Source organism: Passer montanus, unplaced genomic scaffold (assembly GCF_014805655.1).
Source record: "Passer montanus isolate IOZ18808 unplaced genomic scaffold, ASM1480565v1 scaffold9, whole genome shotgun sequence".
In the NCBI taxonomy this organism is placed as follows: domain Eukaryota; kingdom Metazoa; phylum Chordata; class Aves; order Passeriformes; family Passeridae; genus Passer; species Passer montanus.
The window spans coordinates 12452381-12469927 of record NW_024374367.1 but is presented as its reverse complement, the minus strand read 5'-3'; the positions used below and the strand labels follow the sequence as shown (position 1 = coordinate 12469927).

The 17547-nt window shown below is 40.2% G+C and overlaps 1 protein-coding gene across 2 annotated transcripts; it reads left to right on the top strand.

Moving 5' to 3' along the window:
• Nucleotides 1-316: 316 nt before the first annotated feature.
• Nucleotides 317-17225, top strand: TMF1 (TATA element modulatory factor 1). 2 transcript variants are annotated; one of them, XR_005630410.1, is made up of 17 exons: nucleotides 317-559; nucleotides 2501-3741; nucleotides 4573-4676; nucleotides 5550-5676; nucleotides 6549-6654; nucleotides 7296-7438; nucleotides 8102-8268; nucleotides 8420-8576; nucleotides 9029-9121; nucleotides 9735-9891; nucleotides 10575-10767; nucleotides 11027-11096; nucleotides 11180-11272; nucleotides 12238-12344; nucleotides 12881-13027; nucleotides 13338-13463; nucleotides 14286-17225. XR_005630410.1 is itself a non-coding variant. In XM_039734233.1 (17 exons), the coding sequence occupies exons 1-17, from the start codon at nucleotides 418-420 to the stop codon at nucleotides 14427-14429; spliced, it is 3333 nt and encodes a 1110-aa protein (XP_039590167.1). In that variant the 5' UTR covers nucleotides 317-417; the 3' UTR covers nucleotides 14430-17225. The 2 variants fall into 2 exon arrangements, 1 of the variants encoding a protein (XP_039590167.1); XM_039734233.1 differs by having other exon boundaries at nucleotides 11180-11297; nucleotides 12247-12344.
• Nucleotides 17226-17547: the final 322 nt, after the last annotated feature.

Below are 17547 nucleotides of genomic sequence, written 5' to 3'. Positions count from 1 at the left end.
ACAGGTACAAACTGGAAAAGGGTAAATTTAGGTAAAACACTCAGAAGAAATTCTTTCCTGTGAGGGTGGCGAGAGGCTGGCCCAGGTTGCCCAGAGGGGCTGTGGCTGCCCCACCCCTGGAAGTGTTCCGAGCCGGGTCGGTTGGGGCTTGCAGCGGAAGGGTCAGTGCCCAGGGCAGGAACCGGGCGGTGTCCGAGTCCCTGGCAGCCCCGCAGCCGAAGCGCTCCCCGCTCCGGCGGCGCCGTGAGGGCGGCGCGGTGCCGGTCCCGCCTCCCGGACGTGCCGGGCCCGGCTGCGACGTGGATCCGGCGGCGCCTGCGCGGGACCCGCTCCGCTCCGCTCCCTCAGCGCCGCGCCCGGCCCGGCCCCGCCGGCAGCGGGGGCAGCTGCGGGAACGGGGCTGCCGAGCCGCCCAGGATGAGCTGGTTCAACGCCTCGCAGCTGTCCAGCTTCGCCAAGCAGGCGCTGTCGCAGGCGCAGAAGTCCATCGACCGGGTGCTGGACATCCAGGCCGAGGAGACCCCCTGGCCCGACGCCGTCATCCCCGACTACGGTGACGGTAAGGGCGGGCGGCCCGGCCGCCGTGCCGAGCCCCGCGGGCCTTGGCTTCGGCCGGCTCCTCCGCTGTGTCCCCCTTACCCCGGGGAGCTTTAACCGCCCCCCGCACAAAGCCGCCCCGGATTTTAAAATTCAGAGCCCTCTGTTTTTTAATAACTCATGTTCTGCTCCCTCCCGCGCCGGGTGACACCGGCACGAAGAGCTGAGCTCAGCTCAGAGCCTGGCTGGTGTCACCAGTGTCCTGCTTTTATCGCATTGGTGGCACTGAGCTTCATATCCCTGCTTCTCGAGGCGTTATTTATTTATACTTATGCTGAGGGACTAATAATTGGTAAAAACTGCTCAGTAATCATGCTCTTTTCATGGATTCACTTTCTGCAACAGGAGGGGCAGAGTAGAAGCTGAAAGTCTGCTCCATGTGAACCAAATGAAATTTCCACTTTTCGTGGCTTCCAGTTCATAATCCTCCAACATCTGTCGAAAGGAATGTGCTGGTGGAAAAGTTGTCATGGCTATGAGGAAGTGTCTCCTCTGTGCCTGCTGGAGAGCCTGAAGGAATGGTCAGCCCTAAGCTGCTGTTCGGAAGGGAGAGAGCAAAAAGGAGCCCTCTTAATTAAAAACTCCCTAATAATAATAATAATCATAAAACATACGGGAAATGAAGTCATCTGGAATCAGTGTCATTGTTACAACTATATCTAGAAAAACTATGTCTAGCTGGAGGAGGAAGAGGTAATTTCCAGGTGAAGCCACAGCAGAGTGAGATTTCTGAAAACTGAAAGCTGGAGCAACTGAAAACTTTTTCCAGGTTGGTTGCTCAGCAAAGGTCAGTTTGGGATGTCTTTGTCGCTTTGAGGGCTTGGCAGTCATGTTAGTAGTCTGGTGTCATCTTACAATGCAGAAATTGTTTATAGAAAACTCTGTCATGCTTAATTTCTCAAAGCTTTAGACTTCTTCAATTTTTTAAAATTTTATTTGTATCTTAGTATATATGGTAGTTCTGTAATTCATAAGAAGAACAGCAAAGATCAGCCTGCATCTGGTTTTCAGGGAAAACCTTGTTTTTAAGAGATGTCAAAATATGTTCTGAATGTTACAGTTAACTCAGAGCTTTTTCTGAAGCTGTTGAATTATGCATAAGGTAGCAATAAGTCAGATGCTTGTAGTAATAAATCACATGTTTGTCGTATTTTGGGCAATGAAAACAGTAATTATCTGAGAGATTATTTTGAGATTTGAGGCCAACAGCTATCAACTGTTCTGAAAGTAGAATCCAGCTTTAAATATTGTACCTCAGTGTTTTTAGTAGATGCTGCTGTACGGAGTGAGTTTGTTTTTAAGTAGCCTGAAACAGTTATGTTACCCAGATTATAAAAGTGGATACTGTTTTTTGATTTCTCTTTCTTACTTCAGATGCTACTGAAATTTAATGCTGAAATTCTTGGTTTTGACGTTGACAAGTCCTGGAAAACCTGGAAGAAATACAATAATTGGAATTGTTGATGTTGTTTTAGGGCAGCTTCAGAACTGAACAATTCAGTATTTCTCTGCAGAAGAGGGAAATTCTCAGCTGGGCTGCTGCTGATTTTTATTGTCAGCTCCATGCTGATGCTTGGTGTATGAGGAAAAATGAAGTCTGTCAGAAACTGAAGGGCAAGAACCCTTCTTGCAGTGTAAATACTGAAAATACTTAAAGCTTTTCCCCTGATTTCTGTAATGGTGTGTGAAGTGTTTATGTGCTACTTGCAGATAACTTTTAAGACCTTGTAATTTTTTCCTCCTTTTTAAATCAGTATATTTTTCTTAACTACAGCTTTCCATGTTGTTTTTTGCCTGGACTCCTTTCACTGTAGGGAAGCCGGAGGCCAGATTTGATTTTGCTTGTAGCTTTCAAAATGTTGGGTTTTTTTGCCTATCTCCTTTTTTTCCTTTTTTTTTTTAGGAACAAATTCTCTCATAAGTGGAGGATGGGACACATCTTCCTGGGGCTTGAACTCAACTACAGAACCCCAGAATCAGCCAGTATCGCCCACAGCCATCACAAAGCCGGTGAGGAGGACAGTGGTGGATGAGTCTGAGAACTTCTTCAGTGCCTTTCTCTCCCCAACAGACGTTCAGAGTATCCAGAAAAACCCAGTGGTGTCCAAACCTCCAGCCAAATCACAGCGACCCAAAGAGGAGGTGAAGAGCACTTTAAAGGAGTCTCAACACTCCAGTCAGCTGGAAGGGCCAGTGACAGCAGAGGCAGAGGTGAAGGATTCCTCTGTAGCTGACCTGGACTTGAAAAGCCTTGATATTCCCAAGGAGAAATTAGAAGAGAATGCTGTGCTTAAATCTGATGCGCAGCATGAGGCAAGCACAAGTGAAGTTACTGACAAAAAGGTGTCTGCTCTAAATTTTGAAGAACCTGAAGATTCTCCTACTGAAAAATCCAATGTGGGAGGGGATGGAGCAGCAGGTGCACCCGAGGGCACTTCTCAGCCCCTTGGAGCAGGCACGAAAGACCTGGCCTTGGAAGGGAAGGAGAGAAAGACTGAGGACAGACAAAGCAATACCCCATCACCTCCCATCAGCACCTTCTCCTCAGGCACGTCCACAACCAGTGATATTGAAGTTCTGGACCACGAAAGTGTGATAAGTGAGAGCTCAGTAAGTTCCAGACAAGAAGCTGCAGATTCCAAGTCCAGCCTTCACCTCATGCAGACGTCGTTCCAGCTCTTATCCACGTCTGCCTGTGCGGATTATAATCGCTTAGATGACTTCCAGAAAATGACTGAGAGCTGTGGCTCCTCGGATGCTTTTGAAAGAATTGATTCATTCAGTGTGCAGTCCTTGGATAGCAGGAGTGTCAGTGAAATAAATTCAGATGATGAGTTATCAGGCAGGGCTTCTGCTTCAGCGTCTGTCGCTGTCAGTCCTTCCGTGCCAAAGACAGAAACAGTTGACGCCCTGAAAAATAAATCTGAAAACTTGAATGATGCTCCTGTGCCACATGCTGAGGAAGCTGAGATGGAAGAGAGTGGGAGAAGTGCAACCCCTGTTAATTCTGAGCAGCCAGATGTTGTTTTGGTTGCTGCTGTGCAAACTGTTGAAGGACAGGTGGTGAAGGAGGAGGCTGAGCCCCAGCAGGATGCTGGGCAACAATTGGTAGAAGAGGACACTGAAAAGCAAGAGCTTAAAAAGGTAAATAAAACATGTATTGCAAACATGCCTTTTAATTGCAAATGAGACTCCTGACATTTCCTTACATTGTCCTGCATCTCTTACATCAGCTTATTTGAATAAATTAATCGATTCTGAGCTATCTGACCCTGTAGAACACTGTCCCTGATATCCTGCAGTGGAACAGTAATGGTAAAATTTCTGGTCAGATAGTTGTGGGTTTCACCTGACCCACCTGGTTGTTGTTGTGAATTGTGAGCAGGGGTGGCAAACAGGAAGCCTAATAAGTCAAATGCCTTATTTTAGTTCTGTGGTGTTTACTTTTGTATATTTTCATGTATTTTTGTTATCTATGTTCAACTTTCCAAAACTTGGTGTTAAGAAATTATTTTGAGGATGTGAGCTCAGCCCTTTTGAGTCTGAGTAAAAGTTTTCCTCCCTCATCTGAGGCTGTTCTGCTGCTTTGTGCTAGTGTTTCCCAGAAGAGACCTTCCCATATAAATTATTCTGTAGAGAATGCTTAATGCTTAATGTGAGCCATAGTTTTAAAGACTATCAGCTCTAATTAAAAACTTCATGTATAATTAATAATTTTGTTGAGGAACTTACTTGAGCCACATGTGCTGATTTAATAGGATTTCTACACCTGTAGAAAACAGGTGTGTTTATGTTCAGGTGTGTGGCAGAAACATGATAATCCTCACTGACTTCTGCCTCAAATTCCTGAAACATTGACCAGTTCAATTTTAAATAATCTTGTGAGGGAATGGGGGGTGGGCGAAGGGAAAGCGTGCCCCTCTTGTGTTTGAATTGTCCCATTGATCTGATCTTTATCTATAAAACCTTGTCCAGATGATTGATTCATTAACTGAGAAGCTGGAGAAGAGGGAAATACAGTTACTAAGCACTAGTAAAGAGAGGGCTCGCTTGGAAGAAGCTTATGATAACCTCAAAGAGTAAGTATGAAAATACACTCAGTGCTGTAACTGTGACTTTGCTGTAATAAAATCTTAGACAGCAGATCAAACAAAGAGCTTTGTGACTGGAGCAAAGGTTACAGGAGATGTGCACTGTTTGTGAAAGGTGGCAATAATGACTGCATGTGCTGTGATGGGATTTTTTTTTAAAAACATGTTATTTCTGGGAGCCAAAATCTCTTTTGGGAGGGGGCTGGGGAAAGATTTTTCAGTAAGCAAGCAGTAAGAATGACAAATGTTGAAAATCAGACTTGGTTACTAATAAAGATCTTTATTATAAGACTAGATTCAGCTATTAAGAGAGACTGACTTTGCTGATACAGAGGGAGGAACCTGATTTACCAAGTAATTTGTTGACTAAAATGTAGGCAGGGAAACTATGGAAGAAGGGCTGGTTATAGGGAAAAACCTTAAATTATTATTTAATTTAGTTAAAGTTAAAAGGGGGGAAATGCAAAGTTGTATTTACCAGCTCATTGATCAAATATTGAATTATAAAATGTACAGATATGTGATGCTGTTGTTTAATGACTAAATTGAACCTAACTTAAAAAATAGATAAAATAATTTACCATTTATATGATAAAGATTATGGTTAACTAAAAAGGATTCCTTCAAGGAGCAAAACATTTAAGATAAATCAAGCATTTAGTTGTTTTCCTGGGTAAACTACTGAGTTGATAAAGATCTTTGATTAGGACTTGTGATACAGATGTGAGGTTTTTTGACTTTAGCTTATCACGTACAAAATAAGAAAAATGCTTCTTAAAAGCATTTAAGACAACTTGTTGCAAACTGTTTGGAGTGTCACATACCCATGCAACTGTTCTGAAATGTTCATTTTAAATGCAGTGAAATGTTTAGAATGAAAGAAGAGAGCAGCAGCCTTTCATCTCTTAAGGAGGAGTTTGCTCAGCGAATTGCAGATGCTGAGAAGAAGCTCCAACTAGCCTGCAAAGAGAGAGATGCAGCTAAAAAGGTGATTTGGCTTTTTTTATGAAATTAATATTTATTAGTTTATGACACAGTTGAATTTCTTGAGGAAAATCAATTAACATTAACCCAGGGAAAAGCATGAGGCTGTTAGTAACCAGCATGAGCTGTTTCCAACCATCCAGGCTGCTTGGTGCTCACATCCATGCTGTGAACCAGCTTGGGGAACTCATTTAATTGGGAAAAAAGAGATTTAATGTGTGCTCTCATTTACCTTGTACAAAATATGTATTTGCATTGGTGAGGGAGAATGGCCTGGGGATGTGAGGAAGGGGTGAAGGATGGGAATGGCTTCTTTTGAGGATTAACTGGGAGGAAAATTAAGGGCTGATGACAGATTGATTTGGAATGAGCAAAGAAATCTACAGCAGCAAAGTTTATGGGGTTTAAATGTTCTTGACCTGGTGTCACAGCATTTCATTTCTCTAGCTTAATGCGGAAAGGAAAATCAAATCTGACTGAAAAACAAATATTTTTCAGCTGTTTGTCACTGTGTTGACACAGCAGTGAATTGAATTATAAAAAAATATTCAGTAGCTACTTGTGAATAGGACAGGTTGTTTTTTCTCTAGTGCAAAAGTTTAAAGAAAATTAAATGGATGGGGAAGTTAGAACAAATTGTACAGAGGATTTACAGAGTTTCAATCCTTGGAGGTTTTTAAAACTTGATGCAATAAGGCTCTGAGCAATCTGTTTTGATCAGATAATCTCCAGAGTTCCCTTCCAACCTAAATTTTTTTCCCAGCAAAGTCTTGTGAGAGGAAGGCAGAAGAAAAAGGTGATCAGTGTAACTCACTCTCTGTTTTTCCCTCCATGTATTTTAATAAACAGTCCTAAGTATTTTATCCTATTATTTAGGAAGTAAAGACTGTTAAAGAGGAATTGGCTACTAGACTTAATACCAATGAAACTGCTGAATTATTGAAAGAAAAAGAAGAGCAAATCAAAGGATTAATGGAGGAAGGTGAGAATTAACTTTCTCGTTGCAGTAAAAATGTGTAGAATAGTTTGAAATGTACTGGCCTTGCACACAAGCCTGCTTTGTGTGGGTAGAAAGTGCTAAATTTGAAGCATATTGGATGTTTCCGAATGTTTGAAGCATTTAGTGAGTAGCAAAGAGCAACAGGAGGGGTCAGGCAGGTACAGGTGGCTGGAGAGGGAATTCCTGCAAGATGCAGTAAAAGGTGCTGAGAGATAAAACCAGCATGTGCAGAACAGCATTCCATGTTCCATTCAGAAGCAATCTAATGAGGGCATTGTTCAGGGCATTTCTACAGTGGCTCTTTTAATACTTCTTCATTTTGGAAGTTAAATATAGATACTAAATGAGAGAAGATTTTTTTTTTCTAACATGATGAGCTCACTTGCTTTATTTTCAATGCCTTTTACATCCTATCCTATCTCACTGTAGTTTAGTGTAGCAAGGGTATCTCAGGATAAGATAGATTTAAACTTAAGAACTTGCATGAAGAATTGTAAGAATAAATATTTCCATATTTACTGGAGTAATATTTTCATGGGACTAAAGAGCAAGGCAGGTGGGAATAGAGAGAATCCATAGAATATCACCAATATGCACTGGCTTCATGCTCAATTTCTTCACAGGAGAAAAGCTTTCCAAGCAGCAGCTGCAGAATTCCAACATTATTAAGAAATTAAGAGCCAAAGAGAAAGAGAGAGAAAATATTAACACAAAACAGAACAAAAAGATTAAGGAATTGGAAGAGGAGTTGCAGCATTTAAAACAGGTGAGATATTTGTTGAATTTTTAAGGTTTTATGTTAGCTGCAAAATTGCCTTTTGGGAGGGCTCTTGATAAATTGACTTTTTTTAAAATTTTCTGTAGACTTCTCTGTTTTATAGAATCCTAGAATGGTTTGGGTTGGAAGGGACCCTAAAGCCCATCCAGTTCCATCCCCTGCCATGGGCAGGGACACCTTCCACTGTCCCAGGCTGCTCCAAGCCCCATCCAGCCTGGCCTTGGGCACTGCCAGGGGTGGGGCAGTCACAGTTTCTCTGGGCAGCCTATGCCAGGCTCTCACCATTTCACATTGTTGGAGCACTGAGTTGTGATTTATGTGTGTATTCCTTGTAAAACTGCAGTGAGGGATCTTCTCAGCTGCTTGTTTGCATGTGAGCTGGAAAATCTGTACCACCAAAATTTAGACAATTGGTGACTGAGTCAAGACCTTACAAATTTCAGATCTAGGATGTGGAGTTGTGTGAAGCTGTGCTGAAGAGCAGCTCCCTCCTCTGGGCAAGGCAGGGAAGCAAAACCTTTCTCTTTCTGCCAAGTGTTAGATGGCTTTAGCCACTTCATCCCAAATTGGTTGCCACTGTTGCCCCTGTCCCCTGTCCATGTCAGCCCCACATCCTGGGGTTTGTTTCGTGTTCCTTGTCTTCACTGACAGGTGCTTGATGGCAAGGAGGACCTTGAGAAGCAGCATCGAGACAGCATTAAACAACTGAACAGTGTTGTGGAGAGACAAGAGAAGGACCTCACTAAACTTCAGGCAGAAGTGCAGGAGCTTGAAGAAAGGAACAGGAGTGTGCAGGCAGCACTCGACAGTGCGTACAAGTAAGCAAAGCAATCACACCTTCAGATTGTGCCTCTTTCTTGTGCAATGCTTGTGAAATATTTAAATGTAACAAAGTTACTTTCCAAGTTGCTGTTGGCATTTAAATGTACTGGGGTTTGTTGATTTCTTTGTTTGGTTCTTTCTCCCCAGGGAACTTGCAGATCTTCATAAAGCTAATGCTACAAAGGACAGCGAGGCTCAGGAAGCAGCCCTGAGTCGGGAGATGAAGGCAAAGGAAGAGCTTGGGTTAGCACTGGAAAAGGCCCAGGAGGAGGCTCGGCAGCAGCAAGAAGCTTTGGCAATTCAGGTGGGTCTGAAATGCAATAATAAACTCTTTAATTCAACCAGTGACTGCACTGAGGTGCTGTGTACACCTGATGTAATGGACCAGGTGGAACTTGTTTTTGTGTGCTTAGCAAATACCCAGAGGATTTCTTCCCTGTGGAACTTGTTCCATATTGAGGGTGGTTGTGCTAACCCTTATAAGTACTTTTAAATAAAATTAGTATTTTAACTTTACTTGTCTAAATGAAATTACTTTGATAGGCTCTATGTTAAGTTTGTGGTACTCTTACCTCTTAGAATTTTTAGTGCTAAATAAATCAGTGTAACTACTTGTGTGCGTGCAAAAACGAAGCCTTTACTTGTAAACAAACATATCCTGTTAACACTGTTTGAAAATGGTGTGGGACAGTGGCAAGGAATAGGTGATGATAGAACTTTTGGCAAGACTTTAGTAACAATTTCTTGTTTATTTAGGTGGCAGACCTGAGGCTGGCACTGCAACGTGCAGAGCAGCAGGCAGCAAGAAAAGAAGATTATTTACGGCAGGAAATTGGTGAACTACAGCAGGTACTGTAACAAACAGATGATGCCCACTTGCACCTGCAAGGAGGACTTCTAAAAACCCAAAAATAAATTGCTACCATGACATGAGCAGCCTGAAAGAGAGGGTTTATTTTCCTTGTTACCTGCAGTGGTTGTCCTTTACAGAGGAGCAGTAAAAATACTAATGAAAATGTTTTTTAAATCACACAGTGGAAAAAGTGTCTTAGTTTTGTATGATGCCTTTTAAATAGAATGCTCTCCTTTTTAAATATGAGACAAAATACAGGCATTAATTCTGTGATAATTGTGTAAAATTGCTGGCAAATGCACTTCTGAATTACTCTTTATCTGCTTGTTAAGAATATTTTTATTGTTCTTAAGGGCCAGAATATAGATTGTTGCCAAAATGTTTCAAATTATGTCCAGAGCCCTGGAATTTCTGGGCTCTTGCTCTGTTATGTATGTGAAAATGTTTAACTTCTCTCTTTCACACTTTACTTTGAGTTTGAACCACATGAATGTTAGATTGTAAAGTAGTAATCTTAGAATGTAGAGCAGCTGCTGTTTATTTAGATGAACTCTATGAATCTTTCAATGCATCATATGATTTAAATGATATTTAATTTGTGATTTCAAGAGACTGCAAGAAGCAGAGAGCAGGAACCAAGAGCTGAGCCAAAGCGTAACCTCTGCTACCCGGCCGCTGCTGCGGCAGATAGAGAACCTGCAGGCCACGCTGGGAGCACAGACCTCTGCCTGGGAGAAGCTGGAGAAGAACCTTTCTGACAGGCTGGGTAAGGTGGTTTAGCTTCCACTGAGCTGTGAGGCTCTGGGTGAAGATGTGAGATGTGTGAAGGTAAATGTAAAGGGCTTAATTAACACTTGCCCGAAGTGTAGATGGTGGATCAGGAGAGAGGAGCACCAAATGCTTTCCTGGGGGAGTCATGCCAAGGTTCTTGGACAGGTAATCCACTGGTTCTCTGTAAAACACTCTGTAACATCAGATTGTAAGATGTACATGTCCTTACAGCTTCTAAGGGCATTGAGACACTGAAAGTATTCCAGTGTGGAGCCTGATGTTGAGATTCCAAATTGTAAAGTTTGGAATCACTTACCTGACTGCATAGGTGATGATACATATATTGTTTGATACAGTAGTAATGTATTGTTTTAAATGAAAAATGCATTAAAAGCCCAAAGATGGACCCAAAGAAATTTTTTCCTTTCTGGAAGCAATCTGTATTTGTATATTGCATTCTGAAAGAGTCTGAAATCTGTTCATTCTGCATTGCTTTGATCCTCTGTATGTGGAAAATATTTAATTTTCCTTTACAAAAGAAAACAAGATGTATTTTTTAAGGAAGATTAGTTGCATATAAAAAAATTCCAAAATTCAACTTTTATTTAAGTAAATGGCTTATATTCTAGATATTTGATCAAAAAAGGTTAAATTCCATGGTTTTTTTCTTACTATTAGGTGAGTCTCAAACTCTTCTAGCAGCAGCTGCTGAGAGAGAACGGGCTGCTACAGAGGAACTTCTTGCTAATAAAATTCAGATGTCTTCTTCTGAATCTCAAAATAGTCTTTTAAGGCAAGAAAATACCCGTCTTCAGGCTCAGCTGGAAATGGAGAGAAACAAATTGAAGAAAATGGAAAATGAGAACAGCAGGTGAGTTCATTTTTGGTTAACAGCATTTCTTTATAATGTAGTGAAATGGAGTGTTGATATCACTGAGCAACATGTTGGCAGAATGTTACAAAAAAGTGTTGTTGAGGATACTTTATTTCATTCTAAAGATTAAAAAGTGTTACATTCGTAACAATTTGTAGCCTTGCAGCTGGGTTTGTTTTAAAAGCCCCTGAATCTACGGAGAATGGAATGGAGAATACCTATTTATTAACTTCACCTCTTTCTTTCCTCTGTGTAGGTATGAGGTTGAACTAGAAGGGCTCAAAGATGAGTATGCAAAAACCTTGGAAGATGCAAAGAAAGAAAAGGTATTGCCTAATTTAGCTTTAATCTCTGTTCTGCTGGAAATCTGAGCTAGCTGGAGATTAACAGCTTGTATTTCTCTTTGCAGGCACTGCTAGCTACTCAGTTAGAAATGGAGAAGATGAAGGTTGAACAGGAGAGAAAGAAGGCTGTTCTTGTCCAAGAAGCAGCAAAGGAGAAGGTGCCAAAACCTAACATTTATAAGTGTTACTGATATTGTCTTTATTTTAGTAGACATCCATACCTGAAACTTTTAGTGCCTGGCAGTATCTTTCCAGTGAAATAGGTGTTGTGTTAGACTCACTGAAATAAATTTTGAGTAATAGTCTGTTTAACCTGAAAGAGGTAAAATATGGATTGTTGTCTTAATCCTCTGTGTTCTTTGAGCACTCTTGGATCCTTTTTCGTCTGAAGCTACTTGTTTCCTTTGCTTAGATCACCAGCATTGCTTCCACTGAATCCTTGTTTTGTTTCAGTGTGTAATGTTCCACATGCTTTCCAGCTGAATCACAAGTCACAGAGGAATCCTCAATAGTCATTAAATTCATTACCACTAATTAGCAGTTAGTATTCAGTAAAACTATTTCTGTTGTTTGTTTCTTACTGTCTCCAGTCCTAAAATCTAAGTGCTTTCCCCTTCAGAGGTTTGCATGCTTGTAGATGCTGACTGGAAGAAGGGGCCAGTCTGTTTTGAAGAGGTATCAGTAAATTATTAGCATGTGAAAAAGCCTGGAATTTAATCCATACACTTTATTTAAAAAGAAGAAGAAGGTCTTAACATTCATTCTAAGAGATGTTCTTCTGGGTGTGAGATATTCTTTCTGTGATACATTTGGATGTACAAAACTGCCTCTGAGTCTCTCTTGGCTACTTGAAAGAGAACATTTTTTCAGTGTAATTTGCAGCTTCTGTCTTAATTTCCTGAAAGGTCCAATATCTTGAAGATAGGCTGTGTTACAGCACAGAAATTCTTTGTTGTTGAACTTGAATATGTTTTAGGTATGGGACAAGTAGAAAATCTATCACATAGTATTCTGTAGTTGTTGGTGGAAAAAGGGAGGCTATTTATAGACTCTCTTCTAGCATGTTGTGAATGTTTTTTCTTTTTCTAACTGGTGATATTGGATGTCTTTGTTTGTTTTTAAGGACCGAAAGTCACAGTTGAAACTGTATCAAGTACACCCTCAATGTCCCGCTCCAGTTCCATAAGTGGGGTGGACATGGCAGGTCTTCAGACCTCTTTCCTCTCACAGGTAGGATAGATCACCTATAATGGCTTTTTTCTTCTTGAGAGACCACTTCCTTTCCTCCTCAAGAGCTTCTAGTAACATAGAAAATCACTTTTCAAGAGTGTATTGGCCTTAGACAAGTTAACATCCTGTGCAGAAACATCTAAAATCTGCTTACAAGATGCCTGTGACTGTAAAACATACAACTGATTTATTTTTATTTGCACTCCTGGTTTAGGGCACACCCCTGCTCCCTAGACAGCATGACTGAGTGCTGTACTCTCTGTCTCCTACTGCTGCTCCTCCCCTGTCAGTCCAGTTCATGCTGCCAAAGTTAAATGGCACCTGTGGAAGTGTCAGGAGAACTTGTCAGTAGGGAGCTATCCAAATTGTACCTATTCACCTCAAGCTTTTGTTTTGAAAACAAGCTTTGAGCATTGAAATGCTTGCCTAGCACACTGTGTTTTAAATCTTAAGTTATGTCATATTTAGGAGAGAGAAGATTCCAAAATGGGCATGTTTTTGTCTAATTTTCAGCTTTTCTAACCTTCTGTTCGTAGGATGAGCCTCATGATCACTCCTTTGGACCAATAGCTACCAGTGGGAGCAATCTCTATGATGCAATAAGGATGGGATCAGGTTCAAGTATAATTGAAAACCTTCAGTCACAGCTAAAACTGAGAGAAGGAGAGATTTCACATCTACAGGTATCTTTTCAGAAAGCTTGGTGTGTGTTGCAAGAATTCTGTGAACCAGCACAGCTGTGGAGGGATGAGCACAAGAAGGATCTGTTGGTTCCTTTTTTGGTTTGGCAAGGACCTATCCAGAAAATTTATCTGTCTGAAAAGTAAAATATCCAGGACACTGAGATTTGAGAAGAAAGCAAGAGAGGATCTGAGTTGTGCTGTTTCACAGTCTGATTAAGAATAAGCCTTAATTACTGTGTATTTTGATATGGTGTTTTATAAATATAGTGAATTCTTTCCTTCTCCTCCTTGTTATGTGTGTGTACCCTAGCTGGAAATTGGAAACCTGGAGAAAACTCGATCAATAATGGCAGAAGAGCTGGTTAAATTAACAAATCAAAATGATGAACTTGAAGAAAAAGTGAAGGAAATACCCAAATTACGCACACAGTTAAAGGTAAGTGCATTTCTGGTGTAAATCCATAGTAAAATGTAGATAATTGTATTGCTTTAGAAGCAGTCCTGTCAGTTTAGGAATATATTCAAATTTCTTTCTAAGCATAAGTGACTGAAGAGCCTGGTTTTTGATGGATTTTCAAAATACATATAGTAGAACCTAAAAATGCCCACTCCATGGTTAGGGAGTCACTTCAAAACACAGTTGTTGGAAACATGTGCTGTGCAAATACTGTGTGCTAAATCAGGGAGAGGCCATTTTTGTTTCTATCATTTAGGAACTTGTCTGGAACTGGATTTTTTAGTAGAGGGAGGATTTTAGCTAATAGCATAGTTTTGAGGTTGATGCAGAAGCTGAATATGTGTCCAGTAAAGATACAGGAAGTAGGGAAAGTAATTGAATCCAAATATTTAAGAATTTAAATTGAAATATTTGAAAAGTTTTGGAATAATTTTTGAATACAGAATGCTCAGTTTTCTCATGAAACATTTCCCAAATTGGTCATTCCTGTAGTAAAACAGTGCAGTTTTCTAACTGTTTTTAATGCTTCTAGCAACTGAACTTCAAGGTGCTTCACTGTGTCCTATGAAGCCATTATTTTTATGATCTTTGGAATATCTTCCTTTAATATCTAGAATATAAATCTAGCTATATTCAAAGCACAAAGTACTTTTGAAGAATTTACTGAGTGCTTCAGTGTGGTTACAGTTTGATGAGGTAGTGCTGCCCTTATCTCCCCTGGCAGTGTCAAACACTGTCCAGCAGCAGCTGCTTTGAGGCTGAGAACAAGAACCAGTGAGATAACACCCTGTGTCCTTGCAGGACTTGGATCAGAGGTACAACACCATTCTCCAGATGTATGGGGAGAAGGCAGAGGAGGCTGAGGAGCTCCGACTGGATCTGGAAGATGTGAAAAACATGTACAAGACTCAGATAGATGAACTTTTAAAACAAAGACAAAATTAATGCCTCGTGGAACTGTTAGCGTTGTATGGTGACAGACTGTAAAGATAACTGTTTATGTAAATGCTGAATTTAAATGTCTTGTAAAAAACCCCTGTATTATAGAAAATGTGACTATATTATAGAGTTCATATGTTGACAGAAGAATCAATGCTTTAAGTGTCCTGTTCTGTCTGCAGTTAAATTATTTGTGCAATATTTAATTTTTTTTTCTTCAGTCATCCCTTTATTTAAGTTTTTGCTAAATGGTGGGCTATTTTACCTAAACAGCAGAAATTCTGGTTGTTACCTGGTGAGACAGCACTGGAAGGCAAGAGTAGTACTAAAGCAGCCCTTGATTCATAATCTTTATAAACCTTTAGAAAATCACATTAGAAGTCTGTCTCAAGTGTTCATATGAGTTTTTCTAAAATCTCATCAGGTAATTTTTAATAACTAAGCAGCAGGGACTTGCTGTCTGAAGCATACCTGGTGGATATTTTATGACAGGAAAATCTTAGATTTGTGCTTACAACATCTGAACATGTCAGGGTGATTATTCTTAGACAAATCAGATTAGTCTGAATACTTAACAGTAAGTCCTCTAATGCAGAGTGTGAGACTCAGATGAGACTTCAAATTACAGCTTCATCTTGTATATTGCTTGTTTTCTCATGAGCAGTCTGGAGACAGCAGCTCTGCTTGTAATGATAAATGTGTGCAACTTCTAACACCAGAAATCTGAGCTGTTAAATATCTGTTCTAGATTTAGTAGCTGATTTTTAACAGTAGCTAGAACAGATCAGAAGAATGCAGGAAACTGATTTTTTAAAAATAAATTGCTGCAGATCTCATGGTTCCTTTTATATAAAAGTAGCAAGGGTTAGACTTCTTGTAAAACTGAACTGTGGCTTAATAATAGAGCAAGTCTCCAGTGGCTGCAGAGTATTTCTCATGCCATTCCTTAAGCAAGGTATTGGTCAGACAGCACTCACGTGACTTGGACTTGAGCTGCATTTTTGGTAATGTCAGAGGAAATGTTTGAATGGGACCCTTGGGAATGCTGAGAAGGAGCTGTGGTCTTCCTCTCTGCATTCCAGAGAGCAAATATTTTGCTGCATCTCAGAACCTACTCGTGTGAAATACTGGGCAGTTGAAATTCTTTGCTTATCACACCAGTGCCTCTGTTGGGAGAGGTTTTTTTTTTCCCAGACCAGTGCATGTTGTAATTTGGGAACTTTTCCTGCTTGGGTATTTGGTGGTCTGACACACAAAGGATGTGAAGGATGAGGAGTTGCTTCTGGAGAAATGCCTCTTGGTAATATGATTTTACTATGGGTGTTGAGGATTTATTCCTCACTGAAGTTACACAAGCAAGGGAATGTTCATGGAAAATCCTAGTCTGATTTGAGATTCAGGCAGTTACTCTGTGAGGATTTCATTAAAGCCATAAAGCCAGAACACTTAAATTTGTTGTAACTCCCCATCTGTCATAGAAACTTCTAACTGCTTTAATAAAAATACTTTTTTCTCTTCCTTTTTTTTTTTTATTTTTCACTGGGAGGTGGGAGGGAATTACCCTCTTGTCTTCATTTCAGTTTTGGAAACCATGGTGGTACGATTTTTCTTTTAAAAACCTCAGAATTTAACACTTTACCTTCATATTAAAGCACAGTTGGTTGCTCTAAGTTTCTGGAACACCCAGACCAGTCAAACCTAAGCAAAAATCAGTGCATATTAAAACACTTGCTGGAATTTTACTGATTTAGAATTATGATGTACAAGGGTTAGTTAAATCTTTTCTTAGAACAACTCTTTGTGGTGGTCAAAGAATCGAAATTTTGTTCAGCTTTTATCTACTACAGCAAATCACGAACTTCCTGGTTTTCACTTTTTTTAATGATCTTGGCAGACAAATGCAGCAAAGAAAAATAAATTATTTTATAGTCCTGAAGGACTGACAGTTCTGAATATGTCTTGGGCTATCTTGTTTACAAGAGCTTAGGTAAAAGGGAAATTTTAACATGCAGTCAGCATTAACTAGTTTAGATGTAAAAATGCAAAAGGTATTAGATTTTTAAATTTTACTAAAGTAGATGTAAATATTTGTATTGATTATTTTTGGATTCTATATTCCCTTGTAGTGCAACCTTTAATATCAAGTAAGAATCAGATGGCCTTCTGTGTCTTAATCATCAAAGCCTTAGAAAACAAAGTGGCTGTTGGAAGGTAACATAGACTTAAAAATATCCTGGTTTGCTCATCTGTGATCTAACTCTGTGCTTGTTTTGAAGAAACATTGTTTGCCTGAACACAATTCATTGCTCTTACTGAGATTCACTAGAAGAGTAATGTGCAAAAGGAATTAGGCTAGAATTCTAGTACTCACTTTTGTCTAAATTTATTGTTTTAGAACATTCCTTCTGAAAGCAACTAATTAATCTCTCATTTTCACTGCACATGCAAGTATGAAGAAATGTTATTTAAAGGTTAGTGTAGTGTTCAGAGGGAGCTGAATTGCTGATGGAAAGGCCTCTGTGGATGTAGAAACAATTACTCTGGTACTCACTTCCTTTAGGAACTCAAGAGCCCGTGTTCAAAATCTCATGTCAAATTCACATGAAAGAAGGGTTCTATTTTTTTTTTCCTGCTACATGTTGTAATTTATGTGCTTATGTTTTACTAAGGGCTATAATGATCCTTAATAAGAGGTGAAATGGTTATCACAGCGAAATTGAACCCCTTGGTTTCTAGTTGTAAAATATGTATAAACTGTAAAAAGCACGGGTCAGCATAAAATAAAATTTTCCGCTAACAGTGTGCTCTGGTTCTCTGAGAAAAGACTTAAAAATAATTCTGGGGAGGGTGGGTGTGAACCTAGTGCTGTGAAAGGAAAATATTACTTAAGGTAGAAGATGCCGATATAATTGGGATACAGGTACAGATGCCAGCTGAAATCTTGCAGCACCGTGGGTATTTATGTACGAAGGGCTGCTTTATTTCTAAATGCCCCGCAGCGATGAGGTTGTGGATAACGTGAAATTCAGACTCATTTCCTTTATTCAGGTAAGCGGTGTCCCTGCGGGGTCAGCCCCTCTGCTGGCGCCCGCGTTCTCTCGCAGATTTCCTGGCGGGGGCTGTT

What these genes read in the sequence shown, in the direction of transcription:
- TMF1 (XM_039734233.1), top strand. Translation starts at nt 418, where the DNA reads ATGAGCTGGTTCAACGCCTCGCAGCTGTCCAGCTTCGCCAAGCAGGCG. An exon ending in AGAGAGATGCAGCTAAAAAG is followed by an intron (nt 5,677 to 6,548) that starts GTGATTTGGCTT and finishes CCTATTATTTAG; the next exon opens with GAAGTAAAGACTGTTAAAGA. An exon ending in ATGGAAAATGAGAACAGCAG is followed by an intron (nt 10,768 to 11,026) that starts GTGAGTTCATTT and finishes TCCTCTGTGTAG; the next exon opens with GTATGAGGTTGAACTAGAAG.